The 18,636-nt window shown below is 42.1% G+C and overlaps 1 protein-coding gene across 1 annotated transcript; it reads left to right on the top strand.

Annotated features, from left to right (window-relative positions):
- Window positions 1–2,504: 2,504 nt before the first annotated feature.
- Window positions 2,505–17,891, top strand: RBP3 (retinol binding protein 3). Its single transcript, XM_074590104.1, has 4 exons — window positions 2,505–5,552; window positions 13,153–13,343; window positions 15,601–15,743; window positions 17,563–17,891. Exons 1-4 carry the CDS (start codon window positions 2,505–2,507, stop codon window positions 17,889–17,891), a joined length of 3,711 nt encoding a protein of 1,236 aa, XP_074446205.1.
- The last annotated feature ends 745 nt before the right edge of the window (window positions 17,892–18,636 follow it).

Here is an 18,636-nt window from a genome sequence, read left to right as displayed (position 1 = left end):
TTTTCTCTTTCAAGTTAATTGGAAGATGTTGGAACACACAAAAATTGCAGATAGTGAAGTAACATTACAAGGTTAAGCATGCCAAAGTGGGAAATGTCAGAATTAAGATTATCTATCCATCATCCCCCTCTTGGTTGTATGCATTAATTACACAATAATTTTTTTATTCCAGACATCCGATGCCTTAGTCGGTGCACAGACCACATGGTGCTTAAGAATTAAGTTGGGAATTTATTAAGTACAATATCTTGTCTTTTGACTTGCTTGTCTTAATGTACGCTACAGTGTGTGCAATTATTCCTGTGCTAACAGCATTTAGAGACATTATCAGAGGTTGGAAGTAAAGGTAGGGTATGTAATAGACATTAATGTAGCAAAAGATATCCCTTTCCCCAAAAACGTTCCAAGCTAGACAAACAGAAGAGCTGTGGGTTAGAAAAGCAAGAGAAATTGATGTGCCTGGGGTCCTGTCCACTGTATTGGCCACACAAGGAATTAACGCAGCTCTGGCAATAAATTCTGTAGCTCAAAAGTCAACTTTGGGACAAAGTGTGGTTGTGCTGGAGAGTTTTTGTTCTGGCTACCTTTGCCCTGGAGTGCTGGATTATTTTTTGCAGGAAGAAAGCAAGAAGAGCAATTCAAACTGGTGATAGTGCCCAGGAGTTAAATCTGTGATGGATATCACACAGTGTTGCAATATAGAACAGCCCCGCAAAAGTAAGAAGATACAACAGATCCGAATCTCACTGCTTCTTTACCAGTGAGGCACACAGAATGTTGCTGTGGCATACTCAAAGCTTAATTACTTATTTATACATTAGCAACAACAATTTCAACTATATCCTAGGCCTCTCCTTTGATAAGGGAAGTGGCAACATTTTTTAAACTAGGTTTTTTTACAGATGATAGCACAGCCTGGTTGCCAGAGATACCTGTGTTTATAACATCAAGTATTATAGCTGTTGCCATAGAGCTGTCCTTTCTTTAATGGATTCTTAGAACAATTTAATTGTTCCCTTTGATGGATTTGCATTTGTACATTTACATACACACAGATACAAATCAACCATGGGATGAAATTGTACCTGCATGTATAGATGAGGCTATTCCTATATTCCTATATAGACATGTTAAAGGAATAAACTTCACAAAACTCCTTGTAGTATACTGGTAATATTCTTTGTAATATACTATAATAATCCTTGTAATATTCTAGTAATATACTAGAACTGAATGACCCAGAAAGAGGACTGCACTAAACTTTGCTCATGTGGGTGGCAGGCTTCACTCATGACACTCACACGTGACACAAACAGAGTGCACCCAGCCAGGGTAGACCATCTTTAGACTCTTCCCTCCACATGTATACATATGTAGCAACAAGTGACATTTTGAGAGCAATACAAAAACATGCTTTTCCCAGATTCCCATGTCTATTCTTGCAACTACCTCCGGCAAGCAGAATGGCTGGGGTAGCAACTCATTTCAGACTGAAAGTCAAGAATCTGTTCTTGTATGTCTTTGGCATGTCATACTGGAGCTCTGAATGTTGACAACTCACACGGGTACAGCCTGCAGCAGCATCCCACATATTCTGATCCTCTTTGAAACTCTTTATACAATAGGGTTTCAAATACATTGTGAGCAGAAGAAAACAACCCCCCACGTTCTATTTTGGTATGTTGAGCCTAAAGTCTATTGGCTGGGAGCTGTCATCAGACATGACCATATGTTACCCAATGGTATTACAAGTAAATCCTAATTGAGTGCAAATTATGAAGATTAAAGTCACCTCAGATTTAGCTGCATTATGTTGAGGCAAATGTATTTCAAAGTCCTGTTTAAAATGCTGCAATTCTCAGCACAGAAATTAACAGGCTGTCATTGCCTTGGATTTTATGAGCTGTTCTAAATGTCTGGAGTTCCTTGTTTGGAGCCCTTAGTCATAGAATATAAGAATAGTCCTTTGCAGCTCAGGCTGAAAAACACCAAAGACAATGTATTGTCAACAACTTTGGAAAAAATATTAAATATTGATACAAGTAAGTCACTGCAGAATCTCCTGGTATAAGCTTTTCATAAATAATTGTAAAAGACTGGATGACTGCTTTTCTAATTGGGGTTTAAATCAAAGTTTTGCATTTAAGCAATCCACTGTCCAGATAAACCAGGAACAGTTTATAACAGACAATACCTTACCATTTGGAAACAATTAACTGCCAGAAAGATCTTCCTTGATGATTGAAGTTTATTGCTGTTTCATAAGAGGGCTGTAAAGTAGCAAGGAGCTAAACTTCATCTATTGGTGCACTTTGGATGATGCACTCCATTTTAATGAGATTAAAGGTTTAATGCAGATAAAAGATTTTTATCTGTTCAGTGCACCTGGATTCAACACAGGGATTTCAGTGTGGTTCACAGAGAGTCATCGGAGAGCTACATTCATCTTAATAGATAAGAGCTTCTGACTTCTTTTCTTCTTTTCTATTCCGTACAAAACCAAAATGATGAGGACACGTTTCTTCCTGTTTTCAGCGCTGATCATGTGCAGCATACCTGCTGAGGAAATCTTTCAGCCAACTCTGGTGCTGGACATGGCTAAAGTCCTTCTGGATAACTACTGCTATCCTGAAAACCTAGTGGGAATGCAAGAAGCCATTGAACAAGCAATCAAGAGTGGGGAGATCCTGGACATCTCAGATCCAAAAATGCTGGCCAGTGTCTTGACAGCTGGAGTGCAGGGTGCTCTGAATGACCCAAGACTGGTGATTTCCTATGAACCATCACTGCATGCAGCTCCCAAACAAGAAGCTGGGGCTTCCCCCACTCGTGAACAGCTCCTGAGTCTTATTGAGCATGTGGTCATGTATGACAAGCTGGAGGGCAATGTTGGCTACCTGAGGATTGATTATATCATAGGACAGGAAGCTGTGCAGAAAGTTGGAGCTTTTCTGGTGGACAAGGTTTGGAAGACACTGATAGAGACATCTGCCCTGGTGATAGATCTTCGTCACAGCACTGGGGGACAGATTTCTGGACTCCCCTTCATCATCTCATACTTGCATGAAGCAGACAAGATGCTGCATGTTGAGACCGTATACAATCGACCCTCCAATACCACCACAGAGATATGGACACTGCCAAAGGTGTTGGGAGAGAGGTACGGCAAAGACAAGGATGTCATTGTTTTGATCAGCCGCCACACCACAGGAGTGGCTGAAGATGTGGCTTACATCCTCAAGCACATGAACAGGGCTATCACTGTTGGGGAGAAGACAGCTGGGGGCTCACTGGACATCCAGAAGCTGCGTATTGGCTCCTCCAATTTCTATATGATGGTTCCCGTGTCACGATCTGTGAGCCCCTTGAGTGGGGGTGGACAGAGCTGGGAGGTGAGTGGGGTGATGCCATGTGTGGCTACTGAGGCAGAGCAAGCCTTGCAGAAATCCCTGGACATCCTGGCAATGCGCAGAGCAGTGCCTGGCACCCTAAGCCACCTCATAAACATATTAAAGGACTACTACAGCTTAGTGGAGCGAGTACCAGCACTGCTGCGGCACCTCATCGCCTCTGACTTCTCTTCTGTGCAGTCAGCAGAGGACCTAGCCTCTAAGCTCAACGCTGAAATGCAGACCTTATCTGAAGACCCCCGCCTGTTGGTCCGAGTCATGATGCCAGGCGAAGCTGCTGCCCCTGCTGCTGAGAAGCCAATTGCAGTGGCAGCTAACTTACCTGACAATGAGCAACTGCTGCATGCCCTGGTGGATACTGTCTTCAAGGTGTCAGTGTTGCCAGGCAATGTTGGCTACATGCGCTTTGATGAGTTTGCAGATGCCTCTGTGCTTGCTAAGCTGGGACCTTACATTGTCCACAAAGTGTGGGAGCCCCTCCAAAATACAGAGAACTTGATCATGGACCTACGTTACAACCCTGGTGGCCCTTCCTCCTCCGCTGTGCCTCTGCTACTCTCCTATTTCCAAGATCCTGCTGCTGGCCCTGTCCATCTTTTCACAACATATGACAGGCGCACCAACCACACGCAGGAGCACAACAGCCAGGTAGAACTGCTGGGCCAGCCCTATGGGGCTCAGCGTGGTATCTACTTGCTCACCAGCCACCACACTGCTACAGCTGCTGAGGAGTTTGCTTACCTCATGCAGTCCCTGGGTCGTGCCACACTGATTGGTGAGATCACAGCAGGAAGCCTCTCACACACCCGTACTTTCCCTCTGCTGCAGCCTGAGCAGGGAATAACCCGTGGCCTAACTATCACAGTTCCTGTTATCACCTTCATAGACAACCATGGGGAAAGCTGGATGGGTGGGGGAGTTGTGCCTGATGCCATAGTCTTGGCTGAGGATGCACTGGAGAAGGCTGCAGAGGTGCTAGCTTTTCACAAGAACATGGGAGTACTTTTGGAAGGTACTGGGCAACTCCTAGAGGCTCACTATGCCATCCCAGAAGTGGCTGGTAAGGCCAGTGCTATGCTCAGCACCAAACGGGCCCAAGGGGGCTATCGATCAGCTGTAGACTTTGAGACATTGGCTTCCCAGCTTACCAGTGACTTGCAGGAGGCCTCGGGGGACCATCGGCTTCATGTCTTCCACAGCCATGTGGAACCAACACCAGAAGAACAGATTCCCAACATGATTCCCAGCCCTGAGGAGCTGAGCTACATCATTGAGGCACTCTTCAAAATTGAGGTATTGCCAGGCAATCTGGGCTACCTTCGCTTTGATATGATGGCTGAGGCAGAAACAGTGAAGGCCATTGGACCCCAGCTGATACAGATGGTATGGAACAAGCTGGTGGACACAGATGCCATGATTATTGACATGAGGTACAACACAGGTGGCTACTCCACTGCTATCCCAATACTTTGTTCCTACTTCTTTGAACCGGAGCCTCGGCAACACCTCTACACTGTCTTCGATCGTAGTACCTCCCGCAGCACAGAGGTGTGGACTCTCCCCCAAGTCACCGGCAAGAGATACGGCTCCCTTAAGGACATCTACATCCTAACAAGCCATATGAGTGGCTCAGCAGCTGAAGCTTTCACTCGTTCTATGAAGGATCTACACCGGGCTACAGTTATTGGTGAGCCAACAGTAGGTGGTTCCCTCTCAGTGGGTATTTATCGTGTTGGTAACAGTTCCTTATATGCCTCCATCCCTAGCCAAGTGGTGCTCAGCCCGGTCACTGGCAAAGTATGGAGTGTGTCTGGGGTGGAGCCACACATCACCATCCAGGCCAGTGAAGCCATGGCTGTAGCTCAGCACATTGCCAACCTGCGTGCTCAGGTGCCACAGACACTGCAAACTGTAGGCAAGCTTGTGGCAGATAATTATGCCTTTGTGGACATTGGGACTGTTATAGCATCCAACCTCACACAGAACATCAACAAAGGTGGTTATAAAAGGATTAATACAGAAGAGGAGCTGGCCAGGAAGGTGACAGCCAACTTGCAAGCTCTTTCTGATGATGAGCACCTGAAATTACTCTACATCCCTGAACATGCCAAGGACAACATCCCAGGGATCATGCCAAAACAGGTACAGTTGTCTTGTACCCAGTTATAATGATGCCAGCTAGAATGGGAGCACTGAGTCAGGTATCTTATCTTGTTTCTAGCCCATATGACAAACCCACCAGGATTTACCTGTACCCAGAAGAGAAGCCAGTGCCTGAGTGGGTTTTGGAGGCTGAGGGCTCTCTGACACTAAGGCAAGTCAGGGTAGTAGCTTGTGGTACTAGATGGTAGTTCTGGATGCATGCAACTTGGGAAGAACCCTCAGGCTTTGAATCTCTTTCAGTTGCCATCTCACAGAAGCAAATATGCACGGCTTCACAGTGAGAGGAAAGATACCTCATTGTCTCTATGATCCCCTCTCTTTTAGTGCTATGCCCTTTCAAGCATAATAAATTAATGCCGAAACCCACTGGTTACAAACCAAGTTTGTAATTTACGAAAAATTTGGTTGGAGCAGAGTAAATGCATACACCCACAAAACATGCAGCCACATACTCTTTAATGGATTTTTCTATATAAAATTGCTGTACCTGACTTCTGTTACACCAGAATAATGAGCAACTCCTTTGCTAGTGACAGTGGAAGGTTGTTCTGATTGTATCTCATGCTCAGCATCAGACAATTTCCCAGTGACCTAGAAATACTTTGGAAGAAGTATCTGGTGGAAGTTAGGTGACCCCAGGGAGAAACTGATTTTTAATAATCTACTTTTGCCCTTGCTGTGTGGTTAGCATAACAGTCTGTGCTTTGTTCTGAGCCTGGGTATTTATACACTGGTCTGCCTTGGCAATCTTTCTTGTTCATTGTTGTGTTGGACGGAGCTCCCAGGAGCACTTGTTAAAATTCCATCCTCAAATTAAAGGGAGGGTTAGGATAACCTGATCCCTGTCTTGGATGGAGTTAGCTCCCTTCTGGCTACTGCTCTAGCATGGCTATCAGAGACGTCTTTTCTCCAGGGACTCATAAAATTACTTTTTGAAGAGAATATATTTGTCTTTGCAATGAACCAGGGTATACCAAGTGTCAGGTAACTATTAAATGTTTCCTGGGGGAGGAAATCTGTGGGCTTCCACCCTCTGAAGTTTTTGGCATGCATGATTTAAAGTGGGCATGACCTTTGTGGTATTATCTCCAACACTAAGGTCAAGGACAAAGTCTAAGCATTGCCAGGGAGGACATTTTTTTCAAGTTTGTTAACCAAGAAATGCTGGCCCCATTCTTGCCTCTGAGCTTAAATGGAAATGGAAATAATTAATTAAAGGATTTTTCTATTCTGTCACTCTCTTCCCCTCCTACATTTGTCGGCCGTAGAAAGCTTCACTCTAAAGGTCTTTTTGACAGAGCTCCCTGTGAAATTATTAGCAATATATCAGTAGTGATGCATGAAAATTTCTCCCCATTCTGCAAAGTGGACCCATCTTGCAAATTAGTCAGTGTTTTCACTGAAGGCTGTTAATGGATATTGTTGGCTATTTTTACTTGTTCAAACCTTACTTACTTTATTCAGACCTTTAATGTTGAGAACAGGATGTACAGGACAAATATCTTCTTTGTCACATGACATGAAATTCTGATCCTGATAGAGTGAGGAAATGCCATTATACTAATTAATGCCTCTGTTTACCTCAGTTCTTTGTCAAGCAAATTGATTGGAAGAGGTCAGGGATATATCCATAAGAATCCATATGGATTTCCCTCCATAAGAAGGAAATCACATCAGTGTGGATGAAAATCAGGACAAATGTGAGCTTTCTTCAAGGGGAGATATTGTATAAATAGCAGAGGAAAAGCATGGATCTCTTATGAGGCTAAAATTATTTCCAAAGGTGTATGCATTCCCTCATAGTGCTTGAGGAAACTGGGAGGCAGAGAAACAAGAGAGTGGTGTTAAGACATTTTAAGGTGAAAGAGGGTGAGTGAATGAAGACACATAGAAGTAGAGGATTTTCCTTGTGATAGAGGTGAAAGAAAATTCACCTATTTGACAGAGCACTGGGCAGCAAGAGTACCTTCATTTCCAGCCTTGCTTTTGCAGGCCAAGAGGAATGCTTTCTGTGGAAAATTTCAGGAATACCCCATACCAATACCCCAGAGGGCAAATGCCTTAAGATTACAGTGAAGCTTGCATGATGGCAGTAATTGCATTTGTAAATTTTTTTTTTTTGACAGTCCTATACATGGACATAGTGGCTCTTTTAATCTGTATCACATTTATTCCTCAAAAACCTAAAAGCCAGTTTTTCTCTTGTGCTACCTACCTTCACAGCCATACTTTCCCTTGAAAGTGGGATTTTCTTGATAACGACCTTGACAGTGAAGCAGATCCAACACAATTAAATGAAAGTGATGATGAATAACTGCAGGAAGGATGGGATGGGACATAGGAGACAGACAAGTGAAATGCATGTAGACCTTTGCATCTGCTACACTAGAATAGCTGCTGAAGCATAATACAGGGTAGTGAATACGTCTCCTCTGTGACAGCAGCAAGGTCAATGCTAGCCGGAGTTGTCTGCTGTATAAATACTGCTTTCCAAAGTCAGACTTCCCAGAGGCAAATATTATATATATTGTTTGTGATTCAGAAAATAGCATTTTCCTTATAAGGCAGAGCTCTGTAAACTTGCTGATGTGCAGTTCAATAATCCCTACTTCTTATTCTTCCGTTTACCTCTCTCTCTGTCCAGTCATACCTTCCCTTCCACACCGAAATATTTGTGTTCGTGAATATCTGAGTATTGTAGGCTACCTATGGAAGAACTGCTGCCTGATTTTGGCAAATGTTTTACATCAATTTTAAGTGACAAGAGTGCTCCTGAGTCACTCTTTTCGCCCCTTGATAATGCCCAAATAATTTTAATGCAGTCTTCACACCTAGGAGTATTTTTGTGTTAATGTTTTAGATAAACAGCTGAAAATGATGATCAGAGTAAAAGACAAAAAGGAATCCTTTAAAAGAGAAATTGTTCCTGCATTTGAAGTCCTCCTTTTCACAGATAAATAATATGTATCTATAGCAGAATATTGTACTTGCTGAAGGAGGCAATAGTTACAGATGTTTCACCAGAAAGGAGTATAGTTTGCTGATGTCCCTTCATTAATGAGTGAAATCAAAACGCTCAACCTCAAAGTGTCAAGGTAGATAATCAAATTGCTACATCTATTGCCAATAGGTGGAAAAAAATGTTGTGGGCCCATACAATGCTGGTTTATATCAACATAAACACGGTAAAGTCTGTGGAATTATACAAATTTGCGCAAGCCAAAAAGATGTCTTGTGTTTAACACTCATTGACTCTTTACCTTTTGCAATTCATGCTTGCTTCTTGTATTTGGTGCAGAAAAGACTATGACACTTTGTTAATCACTTTTGTTCTTTTTCTACTACCTTTCATCTTCTGATCTTGATACTCAAGCTCAGTGCAGCTATATGTGCAGTTAAAATCCCACCAGAGATTCGTTTGTGCTCATTTTTTCCCATTGGCATTAATGTTACAGTAGATTTGGCCATTAGTTTTAGAGAATTTCAGTGGGTTTTGGATGAAAAACAAATTTTAGCCAGAAATTGTGTTTTCAAATTTTGCTTTCAAATGTAATATTCCAGAGTGTTGACTAGAAAATAACTGCTCACTGGCTTGCAACCAGTATGTTACAAGCTGTGTATTGTCAGAGTGGGCTTACACACCACTGCGCAGTGTTGCACTTTGCGAGGCGAAAGTACAGCTTCTCACTCTGCCCTGCACTCCCTCAATGGGGACTGAGAGCCTTAAAATAACCTCTTTTAATCCTTTCACAGTCACAGAGGGTTTTCGGCGTTTGCTTCTGGTAACACCCCCCTCCTAGCTGTCTTGGTGCAAGGGGGGACAGGATTAGAATTCAAAGGTACAGTAGTTCTGGAAAAACTGGAGAAACGATCTGTGAAAATCAGGATGAGATTAAATAGGAACATATGCAGCGTTCTTACACAGTTTCTAAGGTGGTAGTCATTGACTGCACAACTCTGGAAGAAAAACAGCTTGTTTAGGCAGAGTCCTATAAAAAGGTATATGGGTTCTTCAGAGTTGAACACAAGTCAGTATAGTCAAGTTGTTGCAGTAAAAAATAATCATCAAACTGGAATGGGTAAGGAGGAATATAATCAATAAGAGGTGCAGTCTTCTGCTACATTCAACTCTAAAAAAATTCAGGTAGAGCATACTATGTGCAGTCTTGGGTGATGCTTCTCTGGAAAGGTGTGGCTCAAGAGGGGAGACAGCAGAAAAAGAGGAACAGGGGTAAAGAGAAGACTGAATAAGAGTAATTTTGAAAAAGTTTCAAAGATTTGAGTTGTTTATTCCAGAGAGAAGAAAACTGAGAGGAGACATGAAAACAGTCTTCAGATACATAAGAGGCTGTTTCAAATATGAAGAGAATAAGCTGTTCCCTTGTCCATGGTAAATAGGCCAAGAAGTAATGCACTTAAACTGTAGAAAGTAGTGAACTAAGACTGTTTATACTAGATATTAAAAACATCTTTGAAATAGTAAGGCTAGTGACGTGCTAGACTGGATTGCCTGGAAATCACCCAGTTAAATGGGTGTTTTTAAGAGCACGGGAGTCGGCTGTCAGGGATATAGCTGATCCTGCGCAGTCCTTGAGCTGGGGGAACCTACTAGGATGGACAGTTCCATTCCAGCCTGTGAGGGTACACAAGGAACCCAAATGTTGTTCTAAGAAAGAAAGGTGCAAACCTGCCACACAGCCCCCAAGAATTCATGGTCCTTAAATCAATTTCAGGATTTTCAATGGCACAAAGGTGTTGGCTGATAATATTTTAACAGCTGGAAGCTGACAGCACTAGCAGCCTGAGTGGAAATCAGAGTTACGTTACAATGGTCAGCACAAAATTAGCTATGAAAATACTGTTTCCATCTAAATAGACAAAACAATTTGGGGGACAAGTGAAAGGGGATAAAAGAGGGAAGAGAGGCACAGTTGAAAAAGTAGTTTGTCCATGGTTGGGTATGTGTCAGTAGCAGAACCAGGGATGAAACTCCATGCATGTGTCCCAGGGCAGCATTCTAGGTCCTATTTTGTGTCACATCACTTGTTCCAGCTATCCCACTTACTTGTGGAAGGAGACTGCAAAATAGGGCTAGAGACCGTATATAGTTAATGAAAAACAATTCTTCCTTGGCTTAAGTGGTGTTAGCTTGGAGGTCCTTTAGTCTAGCCACATTGCTTATAGTGTTCTTACTAAGGCACCTGAGGGTTTATATTTAACATCAAGTCCTTTGTATGTAAACATTGCCTGACTGAACTGCAGGATCTTACTTTCAGCTGCATCCTGTCCCAGCTTGTCCTTGGCCTGCAGACAGACCCCTGCCTTCCAAAGGAGAGTGCGCTGCTCTCTGAAGCTAGACTCACCTCCTTAGGTACCAGCACAAACCGCCTGCCTGCCAGTGTCATGAACCTGCAGTTTTCCAGGACAGTAACTTCATAGTCAGTGCCAGCCTCCTCCCCTCCTTTGCTTAAAACTAAGAGGCTTTCCACACCCCCAGAATTACATTCTCAGTGCTTTTCATCTGACTTCTGGTCTTAGAGCCTTTAGAATAGATATATTTTCATACCTTTTCCTGCAGCCATGAAGTGGACGAGTTCCTTTGAGATCCTTGCATATTCGTTTTACCCCATGAGACCTGAGGCTTTAAGAACAACCTGCCCACCTTGAAATCTGTAATGAATTTCCAAGAGTTAGCGACACCGCTAGCAAGTACTGAAGTCCTCAGTGAACTGAGATGTGATGCAGCACAGTAAAAGAACATGTAGAAAAAAAATTTACCAGACATAGACAGAGAGCTTATTCTTAATGAACATACTTATGGGTATGCATCTGCCAACTATTGTTGGAGAGCTAAGAAATCTGTGTGTTCAATTAAAATATCATTAGTAAGTGGCTGAGAGCAACACATCAATTTTATTCGTAGATGTTAACAATGAGTGATGATTTTTTCCTCCTGGGGGGACCAGTAGTTCTGAACTAGATATAAGCTCTGTCAGAACAATGCAATGCATGCTGGATATATTCTTCAAAACTGTGATTTGTTAATCAAAGTACGGTGGGCAGATCAAGTAGCATTGCTGTCACTGAGAAGTGGATTGGAAATGACAAACTCAGTAGTGCTGGACTGATGTTTGCAGTCCAGATACAATGGATATTTTTGCAAGGTACAGTGAGAAAGAAGGGTACAGAAAAGGACTCAGTAGAGTTTGATTTTACAATCAGATCAACAACTACTGGCCAACAGGGCTTTTAAATTAATGTTTGAAATTTTGGCAATTTTGGCATACGGAAGGCACTGAATGCTGAAGAAGCCTAGGGCAGCCAGAAGTGTGATATGGTGGGTAGTTTTCCCCCAGGTAAAGGTAAAGTGCTTCAACTGTGTCAAATATGGCTGCAGTGACACCCTCTTTCTGCTGTGGCAGACCTGGTTTTGGTGCAGCACAAGCGCAGGCCAGAACACTACATGTAGGGCAGGAGATTGCCTGACTCCTCTACCATTGCAGAACGCCCAAATTCCTCCCAAATTCTGCAGCATGTTGCAGGTTGGGAGAGCACCTTTTAGCACATGGCTCACTGCTGACTCCTTGTTCTTCTGGGTGTAAAAGTATGGATCGTCTGGGGCTGAGCTATGGCAGAGGGCAACTGATTAAAAAGCAAGTATAAAATCATTTTCACAACAACACTGAGGAGAAGAGGCCAAATTGGTGAAGGTCACATAAGTCATACGTATCCCAAAGCTTTACCTCCTTAAGCTGAAGGAAAGTCTTCCATTTTCAGACACATGCGTGCAAAACATAGGTTTGGCAATAGGAACAGGCTGTGTCTCCAATGCATGTAGGGGTTATTAGAATAACTTTATTAGTTGGCTACACATTGCTATTTAAAAAAAAAGTCTGCTCTTTAATAACATAAGCTAAACAAAATGAAATTAATCACAGCCTAACACGTGAGACCGCAGGCACGTGGACACCATATAAGAGATTTAACACATCTACCTCATGAATATCCTAGCACATGCCCAACACATCAGGTCCTCACTGTCACAGGGACTAGCTCATTAAAAGAGGCTGGGGCCAACCTCACCTGTAGCCAGCAGCTGTTTGTCAGCTGAGGCCAATCAAGAGATTATAAAAGTCCCGAGTGCCTTATTTAGAAAGAGCTACTTAAAAAAACCCCAGGGGGGCTTGGGTGGCAGGCCCAGAATAGTGGCCTATGTTGCAGGCTGGGGGATGGTCCTTGTAGTCTGCTCAGCCTCTTTTGTCTGAGGAAATTCCTGTATTTTTGAAAAATAAACTGAGCCCTGACAAATAGGTGCCTGATCCAGAATCTGGGCATGCTATTGACGCACCCTTTACTGGGCAAGCAGTGCAGCAGCCAGTGCTAACCTTTGCATTAATATGCAATAATTTGCATTAATATGCAAAAAGCTTAATATCATTCATTGTGTTCTTCAAACGTGGTTACATTCCTCACGTGTGTTCCACCTGGACTAAACTTGACCCACATAATTCTTTTTGAATCTTGTGCCAAGCTATCAGTGCCAGCAAATTATTTGCTTTGTTTTTCCAAACTCTTTCAGATCCCTTCCCCAGAAGTATTTGAAGATCTGATTAAATTTTCATTCCACACAAATGTATTTGAAAACAACGTCGGCTATCTGAGATTCGATATGTTTGGAGACTATGAACTTCTAACCCAGGTGTCCGACCTACTGGTAGAGCATGTTTGGAAGAAAATTGTTCACACGGATGCATTAATCATAGACATGAGGTAAACCTTTGAATGGCAAATAACCAAAGCTCTTTCAAAACAGCATTTTACTTGTAACAGTGAATTAGCTTTACATGGCTTACTGTCCTGTTTACATGCTAACATTGCTGGGATTAAATGAGAAAAGGAAAACAGCCAAGGAAAACAATAACAGTCTGGAAGTATATCTCAAGATAAATTTTACCGTCACTTAAGATGTTTAGAACTAAATAGGCAAATTTAGGGAGTATGTTGCAGAACGCAATCCTGCAGGAAGGATATCACATCTGTTTTCTTTCTCTGATTTCTTTCTAATCTAACTCTGCGTGTGCCTTGTATTAATTATATAAATATATATGGCTTAATTAAATCTTTTAATGCAGGCAGTGGGCAAGTGATTGAACAGTCAAAAAAACCAGACCATGCATAAGGCTGTGTTACAACATCTAGTTTGCCATATCTGCAGTGATAGATTTTCCTGGGCAATCAGCCCTGTATAGAATGACCCTTGTGCTCAGAGCACAAAGGTGCCTTAAAGGTACTGTTGCCTCAAAGGTACTGTAGCAGTCCTAGACCATGCTGCAGCAAGCTGTAGCATCATATGCCTGCTCTCGACTTAGGATTCTGTTGGACACTTCAGTGCGTCAACAATGCTCCAAATCTTAGGAGCCAGAAGATGGCATCCGTTTGTTGCCAGCTATCAAAGCAGATGAATATCACAAATATGCATTTCCCATACAATATTTAGGTAAGTCATTCCCTTGTTTTAGTTCAGTGCTAATGTTTGTGAGCCTAGAATATTACAAATATCAACTAAAGAAAAGAAGGTCTTTGTGAAAACTCATTTTTAATGCTAGAACCACTTATGTCCATTGCCATCACAGGGCTCTCAATATTTGGTAATCTTCTTAATATTCTTCTGGGATTTACAGCGTGTGCAGGAAAAGATGAGCATGGAGATGAGAGTAGAGAGAGAGATCTCACTATGCACAGAGCAAAGTGAAGGGAGGGCAGCAACCAAAAAGCTACACCCATGACTGAATTTCAGTTCAGCAAAGGCACCACCATCTTCCAATAGACTTGAGATAGGACTGTGACTTTCCTCTTTCTCGCCCCAGTTTTCTCCCAAGCTAAAACTCATATCAGGGCCAGCGGCAATGAAACAGCAAAGGTGAAATCATGTCTGAGCTAGCAAATGGTCTTATTACAGTTCTTTTCTTGGGTTGCTTTGGTGTTTTTGTATTTAATGTATTTCCAGCCCTTTGAGTGCACACAAAAGACCCGGTCTCTGAAGGCACGTGAAAGAGAACCCAAACATTTTCCCTTTTGAAATTGTTCCTAAACCAATCTTACGGTTTTAAGGCAAGGATGATAATTTCAACTTTGCATGGGATTAACCATAATGAATAATGTTTCTCATCTTACAAGTTTCCCTCCCTGGAACAGATGGGCTACTCACAAACTTCATATTTTGATAATTTCAATTTTGCATGGGATTAACCATAATGCATAATGTCTCTCACCTTAATAGTTCCCCTTCCTGGAACAGCTGTGCCACTCATGAACTTCATATTTTTAACTTTCACAGCATTGAGAAGAGACACTGATAACTGAACAGCTTCCCTAATGTCACACAAGAAGTCTGTAATGAAGTACTTCACATATCAATACTGTTTGTTTTACAAACAGTCTTCATAGACTGGTATGAAATTAAACTACAACCAAAGTTTTCAAACATGACAGTCCTAAATGAAGAAGCTAATGCAATGTTTATGCACAAAAAGAAATGGCCTGATCTTACAAGGTGACAAACACCAAGTATTCTCATTGTGTGCAGCAGGAAATAAGAACATCATAGTTCTACAAACATATGTTGCTTAAATTGGGATCTACATTTATATATTAGGATTTAGGTATTTACTCATGCTGCCTATGTCAGTAACAGCATGGGTTATTCAGAGTAGAAGAATAACAAGAATCTGACGTTTCTCTGCAGATTGAGTCTTCGCTTACTTTCTGAATTTTTGCTGGGTTGAATCAAGAAAAAAATAGACCATTCAGTTTTATGTTTGCTTTTGAAGTCAGTTGTGAGCAGTAACAGTCCAAGACTCTTAGACGGGATTTTGTTTTTCTGACAAATGTACAAATGATGATAGGGGAGAATTAATGTAAATGTATCAAAATGTAGCCATAAGCCCCTTTCAGTACTGATGTTAAGGAACAACACTTGGAAAGGAGATTTTCAATTGTTCCCTAAATATTTTTAATTTTTGAAAAGGTACAATATTGGAGGCTCCACAACTTCCGTAGCAATCCTATGTTCATACTTCCTGGATGAAGGACACCAAATTCTCTTGGACAAAGTTTATGACAGACCCAGTGACTCAGTAAAGGAAATATGGACCCAGCCACAGCTCAAAGGTAAAAGGACTATTTCTTTTTAGAGTAGTTTTTCATTTCAGATGTCTCTCCTTGTGTATTTTAAAGTGAGCCATTAGAAACCATAACTCATTTGGTGAAAGCACCTGCCACGATTAGCTCAAGCTGTGCAGAGAATGTAAAAACAAAAATGTCCATTTCAGACATGTCCCTCAATGCCATCTGTGAATAACAATTTATTGCTCCTAGGAATGGCATGTATTTGGCACGGAGGTTTGTAAACTTGTCCCCAAAAGTGTAGCTGAATACTGTGGGCAGCGGTTGTGACTTGTTGCTTTTAAAAGTTGCCAAAATTAAAAATAAATCCTGTGCTGCCTAGACCTCTACTAATATCTCTTCCAATACTCACACATAGTTTTATATGTAGCTTCTCACTTCCTACCCGTGTAATCCACTATTTCAGTAGATTAAAACACCTACAATAGCCCAGTTTGTCCAGAGAATGCAAGACAGAAAGAAAAGCACTAAATTTTGCACATTTGAGTGAGTTTGGAGCATTTGGCAATGTATCACCCCCCCCACACACACCCACGCACCCTGCCCTGCTGTTCAAGGAAGTTGAAAAGATGCAGTAACATGCAGAAACAGAGCTGTTCAGTGCTCATAAAGTGAAGTTAGGGTGCTAAGAAGCCTTAAACATTGGTTTAAATTGTTTTCCCCTTTAAAGCTAAGATAGTACCAAAAAAGGTATCACAATGGTGTCTGCAGTTATTGTCTTGGAGCATACTGAAATGGTTAAACTTTGTCACAGGCTACAGGGTCCATCTATCTTCCCAGGCAGTCAGAGGTGGGCTGTGCTAAGCGATATGATTACTATGGACACATTCCAGTTCCCATCAAAGAGAACAGGCAGACTCATATTAACTTCAAAGGAGCTGGATCTGGTCCTGTATTATATATATCTGCTGTGAAAAGGGTCTTCTAATGGACATTACATCTATAGTAAAATGAGAAGAGCAAAGATGGTGTGAAAATTAATTACCATGCTATTGTCCCTTCTCTTGCAGTTTAGTATGAGAATTTTGTGTCATATTGTAACTTACTCAAAGAATTACATTTTTAAAGCAGTTTAGAGTAGTTTTCAAGTTATCAGCTCATAATTATGACACACTGGTCACCTTTTCAAAGGAACTAAGCTCTCAAAAATTATCTAGCATGTTCAGATATATTGAAAATAAGGTGCAAAAAATCTTCTACTGCTGTCAGCTGGTTTATGTAAGAAAATGAGATAACTTGGCTCATATCCTAGTAATAAAGGAGTATTTGTTGAAGGGCTTGCAACAAAGGCCATGCAACAGCTTCCATTTATAGACTATAAAAAGACTGTGGGAAACCGCTATAATTATAATTTCATAAAATGCTGCCTGCATAGTTTGCAGGCCAAGCTCTGTGACAGCCGTGTTCCTAAAGCAGGGATGAGAGTGAAACTGAACATGCTCCTGGCTGAGCTTTGAGTATTCCTGCTGGAGCAGTGAAAAATGTCGCTTTCCTCACCTGCCTATCCCACTCCTTTGATGGGAGCTAGAGCTCCTGTAAAAGTCAAAGCCACAGAAGAGCCAGAAGTAGTAACCAGAAGCTGGCCTCCTGGCTGGAGCTCATAACCAGAAACTGATGGCACAAGAGCACCACATAGGGTGACAGTGTAAAGTGTGCTTTAACATCATAGGTACAAAGTAAATTTCCAAACTTCTTTGGTTGTTAATAGCAGGTAGGGAATGAAGTGTGTTGTATCTTGGCTTCTCTTTCTCCATTATGCAAATAAATCTCTGAAAGTGGATGCATTTTTTGTCCTTTCCGGCAGGGGAGAGGTATGGCTCTCAGAAGGGGCTTATAATCCTCACCAGTGCTGTGACGGCTGGGGCTGCCGAAGAGTTTGTATACATAATGAAGAGACTGGGCAGAGCCCTCATCATTGGGGAACAGACCAGTGGTGGCTGCCATTCCCCACAGACACATCAAGTAGATGATACCAACTTCTACATCATCATCCCCACCTCCAGATCAGTCATCTCTGCAGAGAGCACTTCCTGGGAAGGGAAAGGGGTGCCTCCCCACATGGAAACACCAGCTGACACAGCACTCATCAAAGCAAAGGAGATGCTCAGTGCTCACCTGCACAGCTCTAGATAGCCCAGTGGGGGAATGTGCCCCTGGAAAAAAGGTAGTCTGTAATTTTCAAAGGAGTCCAAGGGACTTACACTCTCAGGAGCTGAACCAATAATGGGTTTGAGAACCCAGAGCAGGATTTAGCCATAATTTAGGTAACTAATGCAAAATTGAGACTCTAAAAATCTCACAGCATGCATATGTGCATATATGTGCATGTGAGGACATGAGCAGGCTACAAGTGCCCCTCCTCCTTTTGTTATCTGTCTAGCTCAGTAAACCATGGGTTGTTTACTGCACAAGAGCCCAGTTCCAATAGGAGGAGGTGCAGGCCCTTCTTCTACCCAGAATAATTCACAAGCATGAACAACGGTGCTGTTCTGGGCAGCAGCAGTAGATTTGAGTTCCTATCAGCTGTGGGAGGCTTCACAATGGAGTCCCATTTTTTGTGTAAGTTTTCTAGTAACCATGTTCTTAAGGAAAGCAAGCTACCTCCCCAGATGTAAACCCTAGAAAGGTGCGGAAACTTTATTTCAATCTCTATGGTCAGTAGTTGGTTCCCTGTACACAGCTTGAAGTTACCCCCTTTTCAACATGCTGAGTTTTTTAGCACATTCTGTGAAACCTAACTGGGCATGGCTGAGATACTTGGATAATTCACTGGGGTTTCTGGATTCCTCTCCTGTGGTCAAATGTAAATGATAGTTGTTACAGTGCCTGTTTTTAGCTCCAAATCACAGAGATTTCCTTTGGTCCCATAGAAAATCCC

This window comes from Larus michahellis, chromosome 6, assembly GCF_964199755.1.
Source record: "Larus michahellis chromosome 6, bLarMic1.1, whole genome shotgun sequence".
NCBI classification, from domain to species: domain Eukaryota; kingdom Metazoa; phylum Chordata; class Aves; order Charadriiformes; family Laridae; genus Larus; species Larus michahellis.
This window is presented reverse-complemented; position numbering and strand designations above follow the sequence as displayed.